General features: G+C 39.0%; 1 protein-coding gene across 1 annotated transcript in view; it reads right to left on the reverse strand.

Annotated features, from left to right (window-relative positions):
- Positions 1 to 652: 652 nt before the first annotated feature.
- LOC133648185 (protein FAM219A-like) overlaps positions 653 to 19380 on the reverse strand; it is a 23035-nt gene continuing 4307 nt past the window's right edge. The window contains exons 2-6 of the mRNA XM_062044014.1: positions 14380 to 14476; positions 14098 to 14191; positions 10284 to 10364; positions 3089 to 3143; positions 653 to 1951 (exon numbers count right to left, since the gene is read on the reverse strand). Coding sequence (XP_061899998.1) covers positions 1793 to 1951; positions 3089 to 3143; positions 10284 to 10364; positions 14098 to 14191; positions 14380 to 14476 — 486 coding nt within the window. The 3' untranslated portion in view covers positions 653 to 1792. The remainder of the gene's footprint in view (positions 1952 to 3088; positions 3144 to 10283; positions 10365 to 14097; positions 14192 to 14379; positions 14477 to 19380) is intronic.

The raw sequence follows: 19380 nt of genomic DNA on the forward strand, positions 1-19380 counted from the left end.
TGTTGACTTTGTGTGATAGTTCTTTTTTTTTTTTGCGCCATGACCAGAGAAGGTTGTTTGGCATGGGTCATATGAGTAAATGCCATGCTGTAATTAATTTAAAGCTTAATACATGGTCAGTGAGCAGGTTGTGTTATGTGTGACCGTGTGTGTTGACTTTGTGTGAAAATTCTTTTTTTTTTTTTTGCGCCATGACCAGGGAAGGTTGTTTGGCATGGGTCATATAAGTAAAATGCCATGCTGTATTTAATTCAAAGCTTAATACATGGTCAGTGAGCAGGTTGTGTTACGTGTGACCGTGTGTGTTAATTTTTTGTTTTTTTTTGTTTGCGCCATGACCAGGGAAGGTTGATTGGCAAGGGCCATATAAGTAAAATTTTGTGCTGTATTTAATTCAAAGCTTAATACATGGTCAGTGAGCAGGTTGTGTTATGTGTAACCATGTGTGTTGACTTTGTGTGGCAGTTAATTGTGTAATGTGTGACCGTGTGTGTTAATTTTATATATTTTTTTGTTTGCGCCATGACCAGGGAAGGTTGTTTGGCATGGGTCATATAAGTCAATGCCATGCTGTATTTAATTCAAAGCTTAATTCATGGTCAGTGATCAGGTTGTATTATGTGTGACTGTGTGTGTTGACTTTGTGTGATAGTTCTTTTTTTTTTTTTGCGCCATGACCAGAGAAGGTTGTGTGGCATGGGTCATATGAGTAAATGCCATGCTGTATTTAATTTAAAGCTTAATACATGGTCAGTGAGCAGGTTGTGTTATGTGTGACCATGTGTGTTGACTTTGTGTGTTAATTTTTTTTTTTCGCGCCATGACCAGTGAAGGTTGTTTGGCATGGGTCATATAAGTAAAATGCCATGCTGTATTTATTTCAAAGCTTAATACATGGTCAGTGAGCAGGTTGTGTTATGTGTGACCGTGTGTGTTAATTTTCTTTTTTGTTTTGTTTGCGCCATGACCAGGGAAGGTTGATTGGTAAGGGCCATATAAGTAAAATGTCGTGCTGTATTTAATTCAAAGCTTGATACATGGTCAGTGAGCAGGTTGTGTTATGTGTGACCATGTGTGTTGACTTTGTGTATTAGTTAATTTTTAATTTTTTGTGGTTTGTGTCATGACCATAGAAGGTTGTTTGGCATGGGTCATACAAGTATATGCTGTGCTGTATTCAATTCAAAGCTTAGTTCATGGGGTTTGACCTGATTTATGACAGTGCCAGATGTTAAAAATTTATTTGGAAACTCATAACGTCTAGCAAGCCCAACTTGGCCCGTAGTTTGGACACCCCTGCATTAGTGTTTTATTGGTAGCTTGATGACTCGGCCCTACTTCTCTGGGTATAGCGGATATACTCCCACATAAACATCATGTTCATGTCAGACATATATATAAACACCGGAAGACAAAGCCAAGAGAACCAGCAAACTTCCCAATCAATCAACCAGAAGCCAATGAAATATTATTCCTTTTTCACCGTATCTGCTCTGCTATCCCATACCCTTACTTGCTATTTGTTGTTCATTAAAAAAAAATGAATATAATGATTGGGACAAAAACAAACACTTCAGGCTTATGTTGGTACCATCACTTGAGATGTCAGGTACACAGGTCCAACCATAGGAGGAAGGTGCACAACATCCGCTGGTTCTTCCAAAGGTGTTCCCTACCTGACAATAGCGTTCTTCCACCTCAACAGTTTTCCCACTTCTCTTTGCAGTCACTCAACTGAAAAGGTTCCAGAAAGAAGGTTTTCTATATGATGTTTGTGAAGAGGAAGAGGACGCTACTGGATGTGACACGCTGTGGAGGGAGCGGCTTGGCAGCACATGCAGGTGGGGTTGACGGCTTTAGGGGGGATCAGATCCAGGTCTTCGTCGTCGGGAATCTCGTCCAGTCGGTAGCCGTCCTTCAGGAGCTGGATGTTGAGGTCTTGGTTGATTTGCTGTGGTAGAGAGAAGCAGGACTTTGTAAGTTCACCGGTAATAATGTCGATTATCGATTACATGCAAGCTAGCGCTCCTCAATGTAAACAAATGTCAAGAGTGGATCTACAGAGACATCGACTGTAACGATACCAAGTACAAGAGCCGTATATAGTCAATAGTACAATGATTACATTATGTTTAATTATCACGGAATCTTTTGTCTTTTTTTAATTGTTTATAAACTCAGGAAGTACATCCATGGACACAGGAGAACTTTAATTATGACCAATGTATGATCCTGTAAGTACTTGGTATTGGATCGATACCAACATTTGTAGTATCAGCCAAAAATAATGTAAAGTATCTAAACAATAGAAGAATAAGTGATTATTACATTTTAACAGAAGTGTAGATAGAACGTGTTGAAACAGAAAATAAGCAGATATTAACAGTAAATGAACAAGTAGATTAATAATCAATTTTTACAGCTAGTCCTTTATAATGTTGACAAAATAATAGGTAGATAAATGACACAATATGTTGCTGCATACGTCAGCAGACTAATTAGAAGCCTTTGTTTGTTTACTTACTACTAAAAGATAAGTTGTCTAGTATGTTCACTATCTTATTTATTGAAAACATTATTCTTTAATTGCAATAAAAAAAACTTATGTTTAATGTACCATAAGATTTTCTGTTAAAATAAAGCCAATAATGAAGTTTTTTTGTGGTCCACTTTATTTCTGAAAAGTATCGCAAAGTATCGAAATACATTCCAAAATATTGGTATCGACACAACCCCAGATACAGTATAAAGGCTTGTTAATGTCGGCAATAAAGTTTAAATGAGCGTCAGACTCTGTATGTGTCCTACCATTACTACCGTTGACACTTTGAAACTGGATTTCCGTGTCAATCCCAACACAATACACTAAGTTCCTAGTACAACTTGAACACATGTTGCATACACAAAAGGGTGGCAAAGGACAAACAAGTCTGAATCAAAGGTGCCTAACCACCCCCAATGGGAGACAACTAGTAGGATCAGTGTACCTGCTGGAGGACTGACGTGACAATGGGATTTGATGTTTGGTGACACTACATGAAGTGAAATATAATGTGTGCATAGATACCTGGTCCCTCAGACATCTCACCTCGGCTGAGGAGTATCCTGATGACGAGTACCTGGACATGTCGAAGTCATCATCACTGCAAAACAGACATACACATCTCAGAAGGTGCTGCTTTCCACAGTGCATCCATCGTAATATTCAGATGTTTGAATACGTTTGACTAAGTGAAAAATGCAGACCTTTAGGCACATCTGGAAATGTCTCTGTATTGTATTCTAAACTTGTTCAACTACAAAATCTATATTCCATCTTTTAAGAAGTACTTAACACAAACAGTAAATCCATTAAGTCGCAAAAAGTATTTTCAGTCTACAAAAAACCTGTTTATTAGAGCCCAGACTATACATTTTATAATAATGACGAATAACTGATCAATCTATCATCTAATCATGGCAGATTCGGAAACAAACCACAAAGACGACTATTTTTGGACAAACGAGGATTCACTAGTGGCTAGAGCAGGGGTCACCAACCTTTTTGAAACCAAGAGCTACTTCTTGGGTACTGATTAATGCGAAGGGCTACCAGTTTGATACACACTTAAATAAATTGCCAGAAATAGCCAATTTGCTCAATTTACCTTTAACTCTATGTTATTATTAATAATTAATGATATTTACACTTAATTGAACGGTTTAAAACACGAAAAAAATTACAATTAAATTTTGAAACAGTTTATCTTCAATTTCGACTCTTTAAAATTCAAAATTTAACCGAAAAAAAGAAGAGAAAAATTTAAAAAAATAATTTATGGAACATCATTAGTAATTTTTCCTGATTAAGATTAATTTTAGAATTTTGATGACATGTTTTAAATAGGTTAAAATTCAATCTACACTTATATATATAATATATAATATAATATATAACAAATTGGACCAAGCTATATTTTAAACAAAGACAAATCATTATTTCTTCTAGATTTTCCAGAACAAAAATTTTAAAAGAAATTCAAAAGACTTTGAAATAAGATTCAAATTTGATTCTACAGATTTTCTAGATTTGCCAGAATAAACTTTTTGAATTTTAATCATAATAAGTTTAAAGAAATATTTTACAAATATTCTTTTACAATAAAAAAAATAAATTTACTTGAACATCGATTTAAATTGTCAGGAAAGAAGAGGAAGGAATTTAAAAGGTAAAAAGGTACATGTGTTTAAAAATCCTAAAATCATTTTTAAGGTTGTATTTTTTCTCTAAAATAGTCTTTCTGAAAGTTATAAGAAGCAAAGTAAAAAAAAAAAATGAATTCATTTAAACAAGTCCATGTCTTTAAAATATTTTCTTGAATTTTCAAATTCTATTTGAGTTTTGTCTCTCTTAGAATTAAAAATGTCGGGCAAAGCGAGACCAGCTTGCTAGTAAATAAATAAAATTTAAAAAATAGAGGCAGCTCACTGGTAAGTGCTGCTATTTGAGCTATTTTTAGAACAGGCCGACGGGCTACTCATCTGGTCCTTACGGGCTACCTGGTGCCCGCGGGCACCGCGTTGGTGACCCCTGGGCTAGAGTGTCCGCCCTGAGATGGGTAGGTCGTGAGTTCAAACCCCGGCCGAGTCATACCAAAGACTATAAAAATGGGACCCATTACCTCCCTGCTTGGCACTCAGCATCAAGGGTTGGAATTGGGGGTTAAATCACCAAAAATGATTCCCGGGCGTGGCCACCGCCGCTGCCCACTGCTCCCCTCACCTCCCAGGGGGTGGAACAAGGGTTATGGGTCAAATGTAGAGAATAATTTCGCCACACCTAGTGTGTGTGTGACAATCATTGGTACTTTAACTTTAACAACCTTATATTTTTGAAGCTGAAAATAGGGACAATAAATTACTAGTTATAGCATACTTGCCAACCTTGAGACCTCCGATACCGGGAGGTGGGGGGCGGGGGCGTGGTCGGGGGCGTGGTTAAGAGGGGAATATATTTAAGCTAGTATTCACCAACTCAAGTATTTAATATATATACATATACATATATATATATATATATATATATATATATATATATATATATATATATATATATATATATATATATGTATATGTATGAAATACTTGACTTTCAGTGAATTCTAGCTATATATATATATATATTTATTTTATCATACATATAAATAAAAGAAATACTTGAATTTCAGTGTCCTGGAGGTTATCCAGTAGATGGCAGTATTGTCCTGTTTAAGAGTGTCACAACATTGCTGTTTACGGCAGAAGAACTGCTTTACGGTAGACTAAACGTGACTGCTGTTGTTGTGTGTTGTTACCGCGCTGGGAGGACGTTAATGAAACTGCCTAATAATAAACCCACATAAGAAACCAAGAACTCGCCCTCGATCATTCTACAGTTATGACGTCATTGGGCAGGCAAGCTGTTTATATTGTGGGAAAGCGGACGTGAGAACAGGCTGTCCCCACTCAGGTCCGCATTGAGCTGGAGGGGGCGTGGCCTCCAGCTCCGGCTGAATACCGGGAGTTTGTCGGGAGAAAATTTCTGCTGGGAGGTTATCGGGAGAGGCGCTGAATACCGGGAATCTCCCGCTAAAAACGGGAGGGTTGGCAAGTATGAGTTATAGAAGCCTGCAAAAAAAGAGGAAGAGTGAGATTTTGGAGCAGACGGAAGCCGAGAGAGTGAGGTGAAAGTGACTCGAAGCTGCAAAATGTGGAATTTGAAGCCATGCTATTTTGACATAAATTGAGAGCTTACCCAAATAAACTGAAAAAAACATCCCTGGCCAGCTGGACCAAAAAGGCAACTGTCCTTCGAGTGAGTCACACTTTATATTCATCATAATACACGCAGCGTGTATCATGACAGACAGCGTATGCTAGGCTAGCTGCGTATAAACAAAACATGAAATAATACTTTGCAGATACTGTAATATGATTGTTCATGTTTTTCAGTCAGTACAGATTGGTGTTATATCCCATCATGTTAGGCATTACAAACTCAAAAGCGTTTCGTGTTGACGCAGTTGCTACCTTATCTCTTTCCGTAGCTATCTTTTACGGCTAATAACGTAGCACACAGATGTGTTACGACGCTAGAAAAAGAGTTCCTCGGTGTCCGCTCTTACGATAACAATGTTGCTACAGTTTGATTATACAGGTTACAGAAAGAAAATGAAGTGTTGTTGACGGTTGTTGGATGCATTTTAAAGCGATTTAGTGGTATAATTGATCGCTCCCATTAGCTGCATTGCTAGCCACCTAGAACAAGACAATGTTTACATGTTTAGGTCTAAGTCATGCCCACTTTAGGTCTAGGTTGCGCTCACTCCAAGTCCATCTATCCATCCATTTCCGTCGCGTTGACGACAACGGAAGTGAAGCTCAAGATACACTACGTTACACAGAAATCAGAAATAAATTAAAGAAATACTGCTGAAAATAAGTTGTGGTTAGGGTTGGGTTTTGGTTAAGGTTGAATACGATCAGCCCAAAAAAGCAATACATTCAACAACCAAAATAATAACAACCGTGGTGCGTTGCATTAGCCATCTTGAATCACATTACAAATCCAGTGTCCACGCTTGTGTTGTCAGCGCCGCTGTAAGCATGTCTTTAAGACACAGTTCACTTCTGTAGTCGTCACTCCTGTGGACGCAACTTAGTGTCTGCGACCGCAGTTAGACCCTTCCCAGTTGCGGGGACAGATAGCAGCCCAGACTTTCTGGTCACCTTTTCCAGTTCCACCCAGGGGACATCGAGCCTTTCCCATTCCAGTTGCGAGACCTAACCCCTTTAGCGTGACCTAGGTCTTCCCCTGGGCCTCTTCCTGGCTGGCCATGTATGGAACATCTTACTAGGTAGGTGTCCAAGAGGCATCGATGACCGAGCCACCTCAACTAGCCACTCTCCCAGTTGCGGGGACATATAGCAGCCCGGACTCCCTGGTTTCTGGTCACTTTTTCCAGTTCCACCCAGGGAACATCGAGCCTTTCCCATTCCAGCTGCGAGACTTAACCCCTTTAGCATGTCCTAGGTCTTCCCTGGGGCCTCTTTCTGGCTGGCCATCTTACTAGGTAGGTGTCCAGGAGGCATCGATGACCGAGCCACCTCAACTAGCCACTCTCCCAGTTGCGGGGACATATAGCAGCTCTGACTCCCTGGTCACCTTTTCCAGTTCCACCCAGGGAACATCGAGCCTTTCCCATTCCAGCTGCGAGACTTAACCCCTTTAGCGTGTCCTAGGTCTTCCCTGGGGCCTCTTTCTGGCTGGCCATCTTACTAGGTAGGTGTCCAGGAGGCATCGATGACCGAGCCACCTCAACTAGCCACTCTCTTCCCTCTGCTTCTCTTGTAGGCGCGATCTTGCTCTTTCAGTCACTACCCAAACCATGCCACCACTAGTAAGGTGGTAATTGAGAGCTTTGACTTTTGGCTCAGCTTTTGGTTTACCACAAAGATCTGGTAGAGTGCCTACAGATGCGGCCAATTCACCGGTCGATCTCACTTGTAAACAAGATCCCAAGATACTTGAACTCCTCCACCTAGGGAAGGACCTCACTCACTCCCAACACGGCGGCTGCAATCCACCCTTTTCTGACTGAGAACCGTGGATCTACGATTTGGAGGTGTGAAGACTGATCCCAAAGGCTTTGCACCCAACAGCAAACCAAAAGAGTAAATGAAGACATCAGGATCAAATCATCTGCAAATAGCAGAAATTAGATCTGAACAGGACACTCTTAATGCATTGGATGCGCCTAGAAATGATGTCCATAGGAATTATGAATAGAACCAGTGACAAAGGACAGCCTTGGCGGAGGCCAACGTTTACCCAAACAGGCCAAGTGAGTACTGTTACATTTAGCCTACAAAGACCTTGAAAAATCACTACATTTGCTGTTTTAGTAATGCTGTAATGGCATATAAATGTAAAGTGTTACTAAAAAAAAGCTCAGACTTGACAGAAAACAGAGCTGTTAACCAAATTAAATCAAATTAGTGTAGCATCAGACTGTATTTCTTGGTTAGCAGGCATGGACAGTAATGAACGATGCATTCACAATTCTGGGGGTATGCAGTTGGTGAGCGGTTAGAAATATGCACCTTCATCCATACCCTTGCCATATCTTGTTGAGCTATTATTTGGCAAATGCACCAACCCTCTACAAAGTTTTGGGGGGGAAAAAGGTTTTGCATTCTTTGCCTAATTTTGTCTCAAAAAGGGCCATTAAAACAACAAAGCTTGTGGCGGCTCAAGAGTTTTGCACACATTGACAGATACTGTATATTAGAGACATGCATACTGTACATAATCAAAGTAGTAGTAATGTCATGTCGGGCTTCATATTCTGTAGCTGCCATTAATCGTTTAATGAGTGTAACTCAGGGATGTCAAACTCGTTTTGACTGAGGGCCACGAGGCAGTTATGGCTGCCCTCAGAGGGCCGCTCAATAATTTATGAATATACATTTGTAGGGATTTACCTCATGATAGTATTATTATACATTGCTTATGCACTTAATATATGTTTTGCATACATTGTAAAAAAAAATAAAATTGTATGCTCAGTTGCCACACTTCTACTGTAAAATCTGCTGGGTTTTTTTTACAGCATATTAGCGTAAAGTAAAATGTATTTATTGTATTTATTTATTTGAATTAGGACAATGCATATTCATCAACATAGAGCAACAATGTAAATATGCCAGAGTTAGCACAATAGCTAATTTTCATCCGTTGTCCTAAGGCAGGTTAATACAGTAAACATTCAACAGGTCATGATACAAAATGATACATAAATCACAAGACAAATCCTGGCAACGGGCCTGCCATCTTTTATACCGTAAAATCAATTGTCTTTTTACAGTGTACAATTTGATGCATAACTTGCTTTGAAATAACAAGTAAAGCAGATATTGGGTGAAAATCTATAAATCTAAATAAATCTAAATAAATCTAAAATATAGTATAAAATATATATATATATATATATATATATATATATATATATATATATATATATATATATATATATATATATATATATATATATATATATATATATATATATATATATATATATATATATTAAATGTATAATTTAATATATATAATATTAATATTATATATTATATTTTTATAATTATATTATATATACAATTATATTACATATAATATAATTAATAATTATATTTAAAAATATATATAAATACAAATATATATATAATATATACAAAAACACATATATATATTTATATATAAATATATATAAATATAAATAAAATGTAGTATAAATGTAAATAAATAATTTATACCGTAAAATCGATTGTCTTTTTACAGTGTACAATTTGATGCATAACTTGCTTTGAAATAACAAGTAAAGCAGATATTTACTCTTCTTATTTTTATTTTAACTAAACCAAAGTTTGAAATGTTTGATAGCATATTTGTTGCATTATTCCATAAGATGTAAGTTTTAAAAATATGTAATTGCATTCAATACATGTATTTTTTCTGTCAAAATGGAAGGAACAAATACATTTGGTAAGAAAACAAAATACGTTTGACGCATAGAATTTGTAAGGCTTTTAAACATTAAATGACATTTGGCCCCCAAGCCTTAAGTTTGACACCTGCGGTGTAACAAATAAAAATGTATCAAATTCGGACAACATGGAGTGCCCGTAACTTGACATAATGTTTATGGCAGGCAGATAAATGACTGTTTATTTAAACTATTTTCCTTAAACCACATTTAGAGGCTATGAAGTGTGTTTTATCCAGTTATTTGATTAAATGTCATGCTGCTTTAGATTATTATCTTGAACTCTAAAATGTGGATAATACACTCATTCGTGTGGATGAGAGTATTTCAGATCTATGTAGTATGATGCAGTATGTGACTTATTTTACGTGAGCACTTCCCCTCATGTCACAACATGCCCAGTGGACGAAGGGTGGGTCAAAACAAAGCAGTTCAGTACAGGGTGGATGTAGGTCTGCGTCTGAGCTGCTTTTCCCTCTGGAAATCCTCACCCCACTATCCACTAATCCTGCTCCCCTGAGAGAGGCTTTGCCCCCTTCTGGGATGATGAGAGTTGCAACTCTCTCAAGTGGCTCCGTGGATTAATGTAATGTAACAGGGTGAGACACACAACACTGCAAATCCCCCACAATACACTCTTAGGTCAGGCATTTTGTTGCTGACGTGTTCGGTTTGAGATTGTTTGAGTTTTAAAAGGTGAAGTCAGAAAGCTGCACATACCTGTCGGTGTCCAGTGCTACGAGGGGCTTCTCATCTGGGCTCTGGTCGAGAGAGGAGTAGCCTTTATTTGGCACAACCAACCTGCACAAGAGCAAAAAGACATTTTAAGAACACTCTTTACAAGGATTAGTTTCTTGTCTTACAACTTCCAACCATGAGGGGAGTCGTGGAGTTTCAAAATGGTGTGTTGTGCTCTTACGGTTCAAAAGAAATACACCCTCAGGTGCTCAACTTATAACTTAATCTTGATCTCTAAACCGGGACGAAATAGAAAAATCAATAGCAGTGTTTCCCACACATTCATTTATTTGTGGCGGCCCACCACGAAAGAATTACGTCCGCCACAAATAAAAAAATAAAAAAATTTAAAAAATAAAAATTATTTTTTTTATTTTTTTTTGTCCTCTCCAGCTTCTCAGGCAAATCATATAGTTGATGTAGATGCCCATATCGGCTGTTCAGATTTACTTTACAAAAGAGAAGTGAAGGATACTTCTCCTGTTGCCTTATTTGTATTTGACTTTATTAAATGTATTTATATTAGAAACACAACATGTGTATATAACAAAGGGTGCAAAGTCTGCAGGCAGTAGGAAACACATGGTTAAGTGTAGGGAGTAAAACTGATGGCAGTCTAAAGTTCAAGATTTTTGGAGCTCTTTGTTCAGTGGATCAGATGTTTGATGAAGCTCTGTGTCTATCTACCACCACTACTGTTTTCTGTTTATTTGTTACTGACTGTGGCAGGACACCTCGGCCTCTGTTTCACTTTATGTTGCTGGTAAATAATATGGTTATAGTAGTAGGCTAAAGTTAAATTATTTAGTATGCACTAATTAAAGGGGCGGAGCTTTATGAGACATTTTAGCTTTTATATTTTATAAGATATATTTTTTATAAGAACCACAATTAATAATTATATTTCAGTGAATAACTTATTGTTCAAATCTGTATATAAATAGGTACCGTAATTTCCGGACTATAAGCCGCTACTTTTTCCCCTCGTTCTGGTCCCTGCGGCTTATACAACGGTGCGGCTTATATGCGGCCTGTTCTTCTCCGACACCGACGAAGAGGATTTCGGTGGTTTTAGTACGCAGGAGGAAGACGATGACACAATGATTAAAGACTGACTTTTCATATACCGGTAGGCTGGTTATTTTGATAACGTACATGCGAGCACTTTGTATTACTTTGCACCGTTGTATTATTTGTACTCTGCACGAATGCTGTTCGCCATGTCAAAGATGTAAAAGTTTGATTGAATGATTGAAAGATTTATAGTTAATAAATGGGAGGCTTTGCGTTCCCAAACAGTCATCTCTGTCCCGACAATCCCCTCCGTGGTAGCAGGAACCCCTATATACTACGGTAATTACACATCTAAACCCTGCGGCTTATAGTCGGGTGCGGCTTATATATGGAGCAATCTGTATTTTCCCCTAAATTTAGCTGGTGCGGCTTATAGTCAGGTGCGGCTTATAGTCCGGAAATTACGGTACATAAAGTGTTGTAATTATATTGTAAAATGGATGGATGGACGTTTAAAACAAAACTGCTATTATTAATTAGTAAGTATACATTTTTTAGCCTTTTTAGAGAAAATCATATCATTGTAGTAAATTATGCAAATTACTCGATGATGTCATGGTGACCACGCCCATAGCCACGCCCCCACCGCCACAGGTATCTTGGCAGTTTATGGGAAACACTGTCCCTAATTTACTAATAATATACAATCAAGCATTGCTTAACTTGTGTGAGCACTCTATGCCACCATAGCCTCTTTTACACATATATTATCCGAGATGTAACAGTAGAGCTTGGATTTATTTGCCTGTGTCTCTCACACTTAACTCGGGGAGGCCAGACTATATCTGAAACATGAACATTTGCATGTCAACTTTGCTTCTGCACCATCACATTCACAGACATGCAACATAACCATGACATCCAATCAATGCAAGTGTTACTTCTGCCAGCTATTCATGTAAACAGCCACCTGGGGACGGCGTGGCGAAGTTGGTAGAGTGGCTGTGCCAGCAATCGGACGGTTGCTGGTTACTGGGGTTCAATCCCCACCTTCTACCATCCTAGTCACGCCCGTTGTGTCCTTGGGCAAGACACTTCACCCTTGCTCCTGATGGCTGCTGGCTAGCGCCTTGCATGGCAGCTCCCGCCATCAGTGTGTGAATGTGTGTGTGAATGGGTGAATGTGGAAATACTGTCAAAGCGCTTTGAGTACCTTGAAGGTAGAAAAGCGCTATAAAAGTATAACCCATTTATCATTTATCATTTACCTTGCACATTAGACATTACAAATTACAATCATGATTTGCACAGCAAGAAAGAATTGGCCCAGTTTAAGTTTGGAGAAGAGAGAGCTGAGTTTATGATCTTAATCTGTATCATTAATTCAAATGTCTGTAAATCGCAACACAAAGCAAACAAAGATAGCCTCAACCTCGTTATAAAGTATGAGTATAGGGCGGGGGTCGGCAACCCGCGGCTCTAGAGCCGCATGCGGCTCTTTAGCGCCGCCCTAGTGGCTCTCTGGAGATTTTTCAAAAATGTATGAAGAATGGAAAAAGATGAGGGGAAAAAAAATCTATTTTTTTGTTTTAATATGGTTTCTGTAGGAGGACAAACATGAAACAAACCTCCCTAATTGTTATAAATCACACTGTTTGTATTAAACATGCTTCACTGATTCGAGTATTTGGCGAGCGCCGTTTTGTCCTACTAATTTTGGCGGTCCTTGAACTCACCGTATAGTTTGTTTACATCTATAACTTTCTCCGACTTTCTAGGACGTGTTTTATGCCACTTCTTTTTCTGTCTCATTTCGTCCACCACACTTTTAACGTTGTACATGAATGCACAAAGGTGAGTTTTGTTGATGTTATTGACTTGTGTGGAGTGCTAATCAGACATATTTGGTCACTGCATGACTGCAAGCTAATCGATGCTAACATGCTATTTAGGCTAGCGATATGTACATATTGCATCATTATGCCTCATTTGTAGCTATATTTGAGGTCATTTAGTTTCCTTTAAGTCCTCTTAATTCAATTTATATCTCATGACACATGTAATATGGCTTTTAATTTTTTGCGGCTCCAGACAGATTTGTTTTTGTATTTTTGGTTCATTATGGCTCTTTCAACATTTTGGGTTGCCGACCCCTGGTATAGGGGGTAAGGTAACGCAACACATTTACTCTACCGTCCTGTTACATCCTTCATTTTTACAACTGATACTTCGTATTGCCATAGAGTTGTTCAATGGACACTGTGTGTGATTAATCTCAAATCAGTTTTCACCCCATACAGGAGTAGCCAACCATGAAAGACTACAGAGAATGTCTCTTGAAACAAAATTTTAAAAAACATAAAATGTCGGACATTTTATGTTAATTCCATGTCCATAATTTTATACCAACACAAACGGAGCAAAAACAGGCACTGCATGAATCTAAGATTATCAGTATGAGGCTTCAAGCCTTTCATATAGTGTGTGTTTGCTAATCCACAAGAGAGCGGGATTAGACAGATGAGCCAGTTGTCAATATTGTGGGTTACACTGGGTTTATGCTCGGCATCGCCATTGAAAGAACACAACCGAGCCCACGCCTTTGTTTTTGTACTCTCTGTAGCTTCAGCAAGTCTGATTGATTCCACAGAAGGCTGGAAACAAATCAGTTGTGTCCTTTTGGTTTAAAGTTTTAGTCTAGGCCCTATATTGTGAAATCAATGGAGACAAAAAAAACCCACCAAAAACACAGGAAAGAAACGTTACAAATTCAACTTGTTACCTTGTCCTAGCGTTCTTCTTAGGTTGTTGATTGACAGGACTACCCACATTGCCATTCTTCACTGAGCCCTTCCTGGCAAGATCTCTCTGTTTCTCTGGGCAACCACAGGATGCGAGATCATGAGTGAACACTTCAATAGGCAGCAACTAATATTGCAATGAATAATAGATCACATACAAATGTTACACTTACACTTAGTCCTGATGAATGTTTACTATATTTAATGTACAGTACAACATTTGACTAACTTGGTGGTGATTTGCACTGTGTAAATGTTGATACCTATCTGGACTTGCAGTGGTGATGGCTTGTAGTTTATGGCCACCGTTTCTGCTTTGGCATCAGGGTCGGTTTCCGAGTTTGAGGAAGCTGCTGGATCCTAGAACAACAATAGAGGGTAAAGCATTCTGACGTTTATTCTACAAGCACACACGATTTAGCGCATTCTGCTTTACCCGCGAGCTAACACAAACATTACCAGGATGACATAATGCCCGCAAAATCAGCTCTCTTTAGTCGGGGGGCTGGTGACCAACACCCCGGCAGTATTTGCATTGCTTGAGGACAACTATAGTTCCATTAGTTTGGAGCATCAATAGGCCCGAGTGTTCTGCCTATACAGTTCTGGCTCTTTCTGTGTGAGCGCTGATGGCATGAAGAGAAGGCCGTGGGAGAACAGAGGGGATTCCTGTTCCAAGCCAGAGCGTCAACAGATTGAGAGGGGAGCAAGGGGCCTGCAGTGCTCACAGAGCTGCACATTATGCTCATGCTAAAGCCCTCTACTGTGCAACAGAAGTGACTCTAACAGAGCACATGTGTCGAGGCGGCGAGGCAGTTGGCGAGCAAATACCCCACGCTCACCTTGGCGACACGCGCATGTGCTATTTAATGTAAATTAGGACTGAAGCGATCGATCCCGTCTCAGAACCGGTCAATGAGGTGTCGAGATTGAAGTCACGCGATACATGTCATGCAAAACTGCAAACAAAAGGCAGTTACTTGGGCTACCTGGGCATTGTACAACATAACAAACATTTCAATGCAGCCCGCTGGATATTTCCAAACTATAGAAACTATTCCAATGGTCAGAATCTGCACTTTAGAGTGACAAAAACTATGGTTACGCTCAGTCACTTGGTCCAAAGAGTATTGATCCCCTGAAAATATGACCACTCTCACTCTACATCAGCATGTATGTAGTGTGTAAATAGTAGGGGTATTTGTATTGAACCGTTTCGGTACGGAGGTTCCGGTTCGGTTCGGAGGTGTACGGAACGAGTTTCCACACGGACATATTAAGTAGCGTAACACACGTTGTGTAAACAATGCACACCGAGGCACAACACACGGCATGCTAGCAGCTAACGGGCTACGATAGACTGACCATACGTCCTCTTTTCACCGGACATGTCCTCTTTTGCGGAGCTGTCAGGGCGGAGTTTCTTAAATGCCTCGAATGTCCGGCATTTTGAGTTAGGGTTGTGTGTATTTTCTATGTACGTTCAGGGTTAAGAAGGGGTTAAAAACAAAACAAATTGTTCGCGCAGCAGCATTGGTGAGGGAGGGGCAGAGACAGAGAGAGAGAGAGAGAGTTATGATAAACGCGCATGCGTCGCCAGGCTCTGCTTTTTATCCATAGATTTATCACATTTAATTTTTTATTATCTATAGCAGGGGTGTCAAAAGTGTGCCCCGGAGGCCATTTGCGGCCCACAGCTAATGTTTTAAAGGCCCACGGCACATTCTAAAAATACTATTAAAATAAACAAAAACATAACAAAAGTGAAATAAAAAAGCTTAAAGGTTAAATGTAATTCAGAAAAAGTTGCAATGTTGACTAATAAAACAAAGCAGTTTTTTTTTCTTTGAAACTGTCATTGCTCAAAACATAATATTGAATCAAAATCAATGTTATTATGAATTATTAACCTTTCCAAGGTTCCGATTACTTCACATCAAATATTCCACTAAGAAAGATATTTTTGGTGGAAGATTTTGCAAATTTGGTAAATAAATAACCCAAAAATTTATATTTTGTTGTTTTCTTACTGTACCGAAAATGAACCGAACCGTGACCTCTAAACCGAGTTACGTACTGAACTGAAATGTTTGTGTACCGTTACACCCCTAGTAAATAGTCAGTCATATTCTTGTAAAACCTTTCAAATTCAGGCTAGACTTCAATCACAATTTGAATGTTTTATTAGTCATAAAACGTTTTAGCTAATGAAGATAAAGTCTAACAAACATGCTTTGTTCTTCTCCAACATCACCTTGTAGTTCAGTTTGGCCAACAAAAATAAACAGGTGTGATACCTCCCGCTTCTAATACACAATCTTCGTACCTCCGCGTGTTGATACTTCACAGCCTGCGTTCAATTCGATCAAACAACAAAACATTTTAGCTACTATTGATGTTATTGGAACACTAACAAAGTTAGCAGTTAAATAAAGGACAAGTGAGCATCCCAGTAAATAAACTAAAGACTTTATAAAGCAACACATCGCCTGCTACATGTTTCCTCACAACATTAACTCTCAGTCACAGCAGGACATTATGTTAAGAAAACGAAAGCAACTTCAAGTATTTTTCTCTTCCGCTGTTTACTTTTAGTGTGGGACAAATGCGTTTATCGCCTCGCCATCGCAGTGCCAGCGCATGCCGAGATTCTACGCTACGGAAGTAAAGTGAGGGAAAAAAGTGAAACGAAGCATTCGGCTACGTTTAATCAAAGGGAAAATCTCCTGGAGCAAAGTCCGTGTAGTTGCTTTCCATCATATTTTGCCGGGCAAAACGGCGCTGTTGAGCATGCGGCGACTTTGTTTCCAGGAAATAAACAGTGTTGCCTAAAATGCTATAAAAAAAAGATGTTTTTTTGATCATTAAAAATGTAAACGGTATTACTAACCGACTGGAATTTTACTGCGGTTTATCATTATAATGTTTAACAATACATCCCTGTATTTTTCATGCATTCTAAATATTAAATAAATGCAATCAAAAGTCTGCTCACAATGCAGGCCTATGGAAGTCGCTCTTTTCTGCCTATAAAGCCCTTTAAAAAACATACAAACACCTCCATTACGGATTTTTATACATTATGTAAGTATATAGGTCATGTAGTAACAGGTACATTTATAACATTTAATATTTACGGATTTTTTTGTGTGGTTTTTTTTTTAACATCACTGATTACTGCACACTGCAGACTTCATGAGAGCCAACAAACATAACATAACATCACTTACTGTACAATGTCTGCTGTCACTGGGATGCCGATTGCTAGAATGTTCATATATTCCAATTTAGATGAAGAATGACTCTAGGGGGGGTGGAACCAAGAGTCTTTTGGTGTCGTTTTCGCCATTTCGGGGACTAAATTGGCTGTCAAAGTGTGCTAATTTGTCGTAATACACAGTATTCTCATCCTTCTGCTACCAAAATGAGAGGCAGGATTTATGATCTAGAATAAACTTCCATGAGCAAGGAAGCAGCTCGCCAGTCGATCATGTCAACATAGGCACGCAAGCTTGTGATCACCGCTATAAATACTTTGTCTGCGTTAGCACTTATAATAACAATATCACTTATACTTGGCTAATATTCAAGTCCCGAAATGTAAAGGGAGTATTGGTGTTGCTTTTTGGATGGTTATTTATTGGGTTTTATGGGCGGAATAGGTGTTTATTTACGCGTTAGAATGCATTAGAAAAACAAATCCGTCGTCATGTCTTTTATAATGATTGTGAACGATAGAGGGCAGCACGGTGGAACAGGGGTTAGTACGTGTGCCTCACATTACGAATGTCTTGGGTTCAATCCTGGGCTGGGGATCTTTCTGTGTGGAGTTTGCATGTTCTCCCCTTGACTGCGTGGGTTCCCTCCGGGTACTCCGGCTTCCTCCCACCTCCAAAGACATGCACCTGGGGATAGGCCCCACCCACCTCCAAAGACATGCACCTGGGGATAGGCCCCACCCACCTCCAAAGACATGCACCTGGGGATAGGTTGATTGGCAACAGTAAAATGGTCCCTACTGTGTGAATGTGAGTGTGAATGTTGTCTGTCTATCTGTGTTGGCCCTGCGATGAGGTGGCGACTTATCCAGGGTGTACCCCGCCTTCCTCCCGTGTGCAGCTGAGATAGGCTCCAGCCCCCCCCCCCCCCCCCCCCCCCCCCGCGGACCCGTAAGGGACAAGCGGTAGAAAATGGATGGATGGATGGATGTGAACGATAGGCATAATTCCAAAAAAAAAGTGCATTTCCCCTTTAAAGGCTTTCTAAATCATAGCACATAAGGGAAACATAAGTTCCACATATAAACGACAAAAAATCCTGCAAGCTTGCTCAAAAGTAGTTTGAATTGGATGAACTTGTACAGCATTCAAAACATAAGCACCCATAATTCTACGCAGGACTTCAATAAAAAAAAAAATGATCCATGCCATTTGGAAGCAGGCGAGGCTTTTCAGACGCAATCAAAAATAAAACATGGCCTGCTCCCCTGACCGTTCACATATATCATATATTTAAGTGCACATACACATTACACGTACACACAAATATAGATCATGTATAGAAAAAAGGAGAAATGTGATGATCTCTCAGTGTATCAGTTTCATCACAATGATCCTCCTTCGCTGTCAGTGACCACGCCAGAGATTGAAGAGATTACGCATCATGGCCTCCCACTGACTAATAGCAGGGAGGAGTGACACATCCATCAGGTGACCATGAATGACGATGTAAACATCTTTATATTACACGTTATATTAATGATTAGAGTTCAGTGTTTCCCATAAACTGCCAAGATACCTGTGGCGGTGGGGGCGTGGCTATGGGCGTGGCTATGGGCGTGGTCACCATGAAATCATCGAGTAATTTGCATAATTTACTACAATGATATGATTTTCTCTAAAAAGGCTCAAAAAATGTATACTTACTAATTAATAATAACAGTTTTGTTTTAAACGTCCATCCATCCATCCATTTTACAATATAATTACAACACTTTATGTACATATTTATATACAGATTTGAACAATAAGTTATTCACTGAAATATATTTATTAATTGTGGTTCTTACAAAAAATATATCTTATAAAATATAAAAGCTAAAATGTCTCTTAAAGCTCTGCCCCTTTAATTAGTGCATACTAAATAATTTAACTTTAGCCTACTACTACAACCATATTATTTACCAGCAACATAAAGTGAAACAGAGGCAGAGGTGTCCTGCCACAGTCAGTAACAAATAAACAGAAAACAGTAGTGGTCAAATA

Source organism: Entelurus aequoreus, linkage group LG01 (genome assembly GCF_033978785.1).
Source record: "Entelurus aequoreus isolate RoL-2023_Sb linkage group LG01, RoL_Eaeq_v1.1, whole genome shotgun sequence".
Taxonomy (NCBI): Eukaryota; Metazoa; Chordata; class Actinopteri; order Syngnathiformes; family Syngnathidae; genus Entelurus; species Entelurus aequoreus.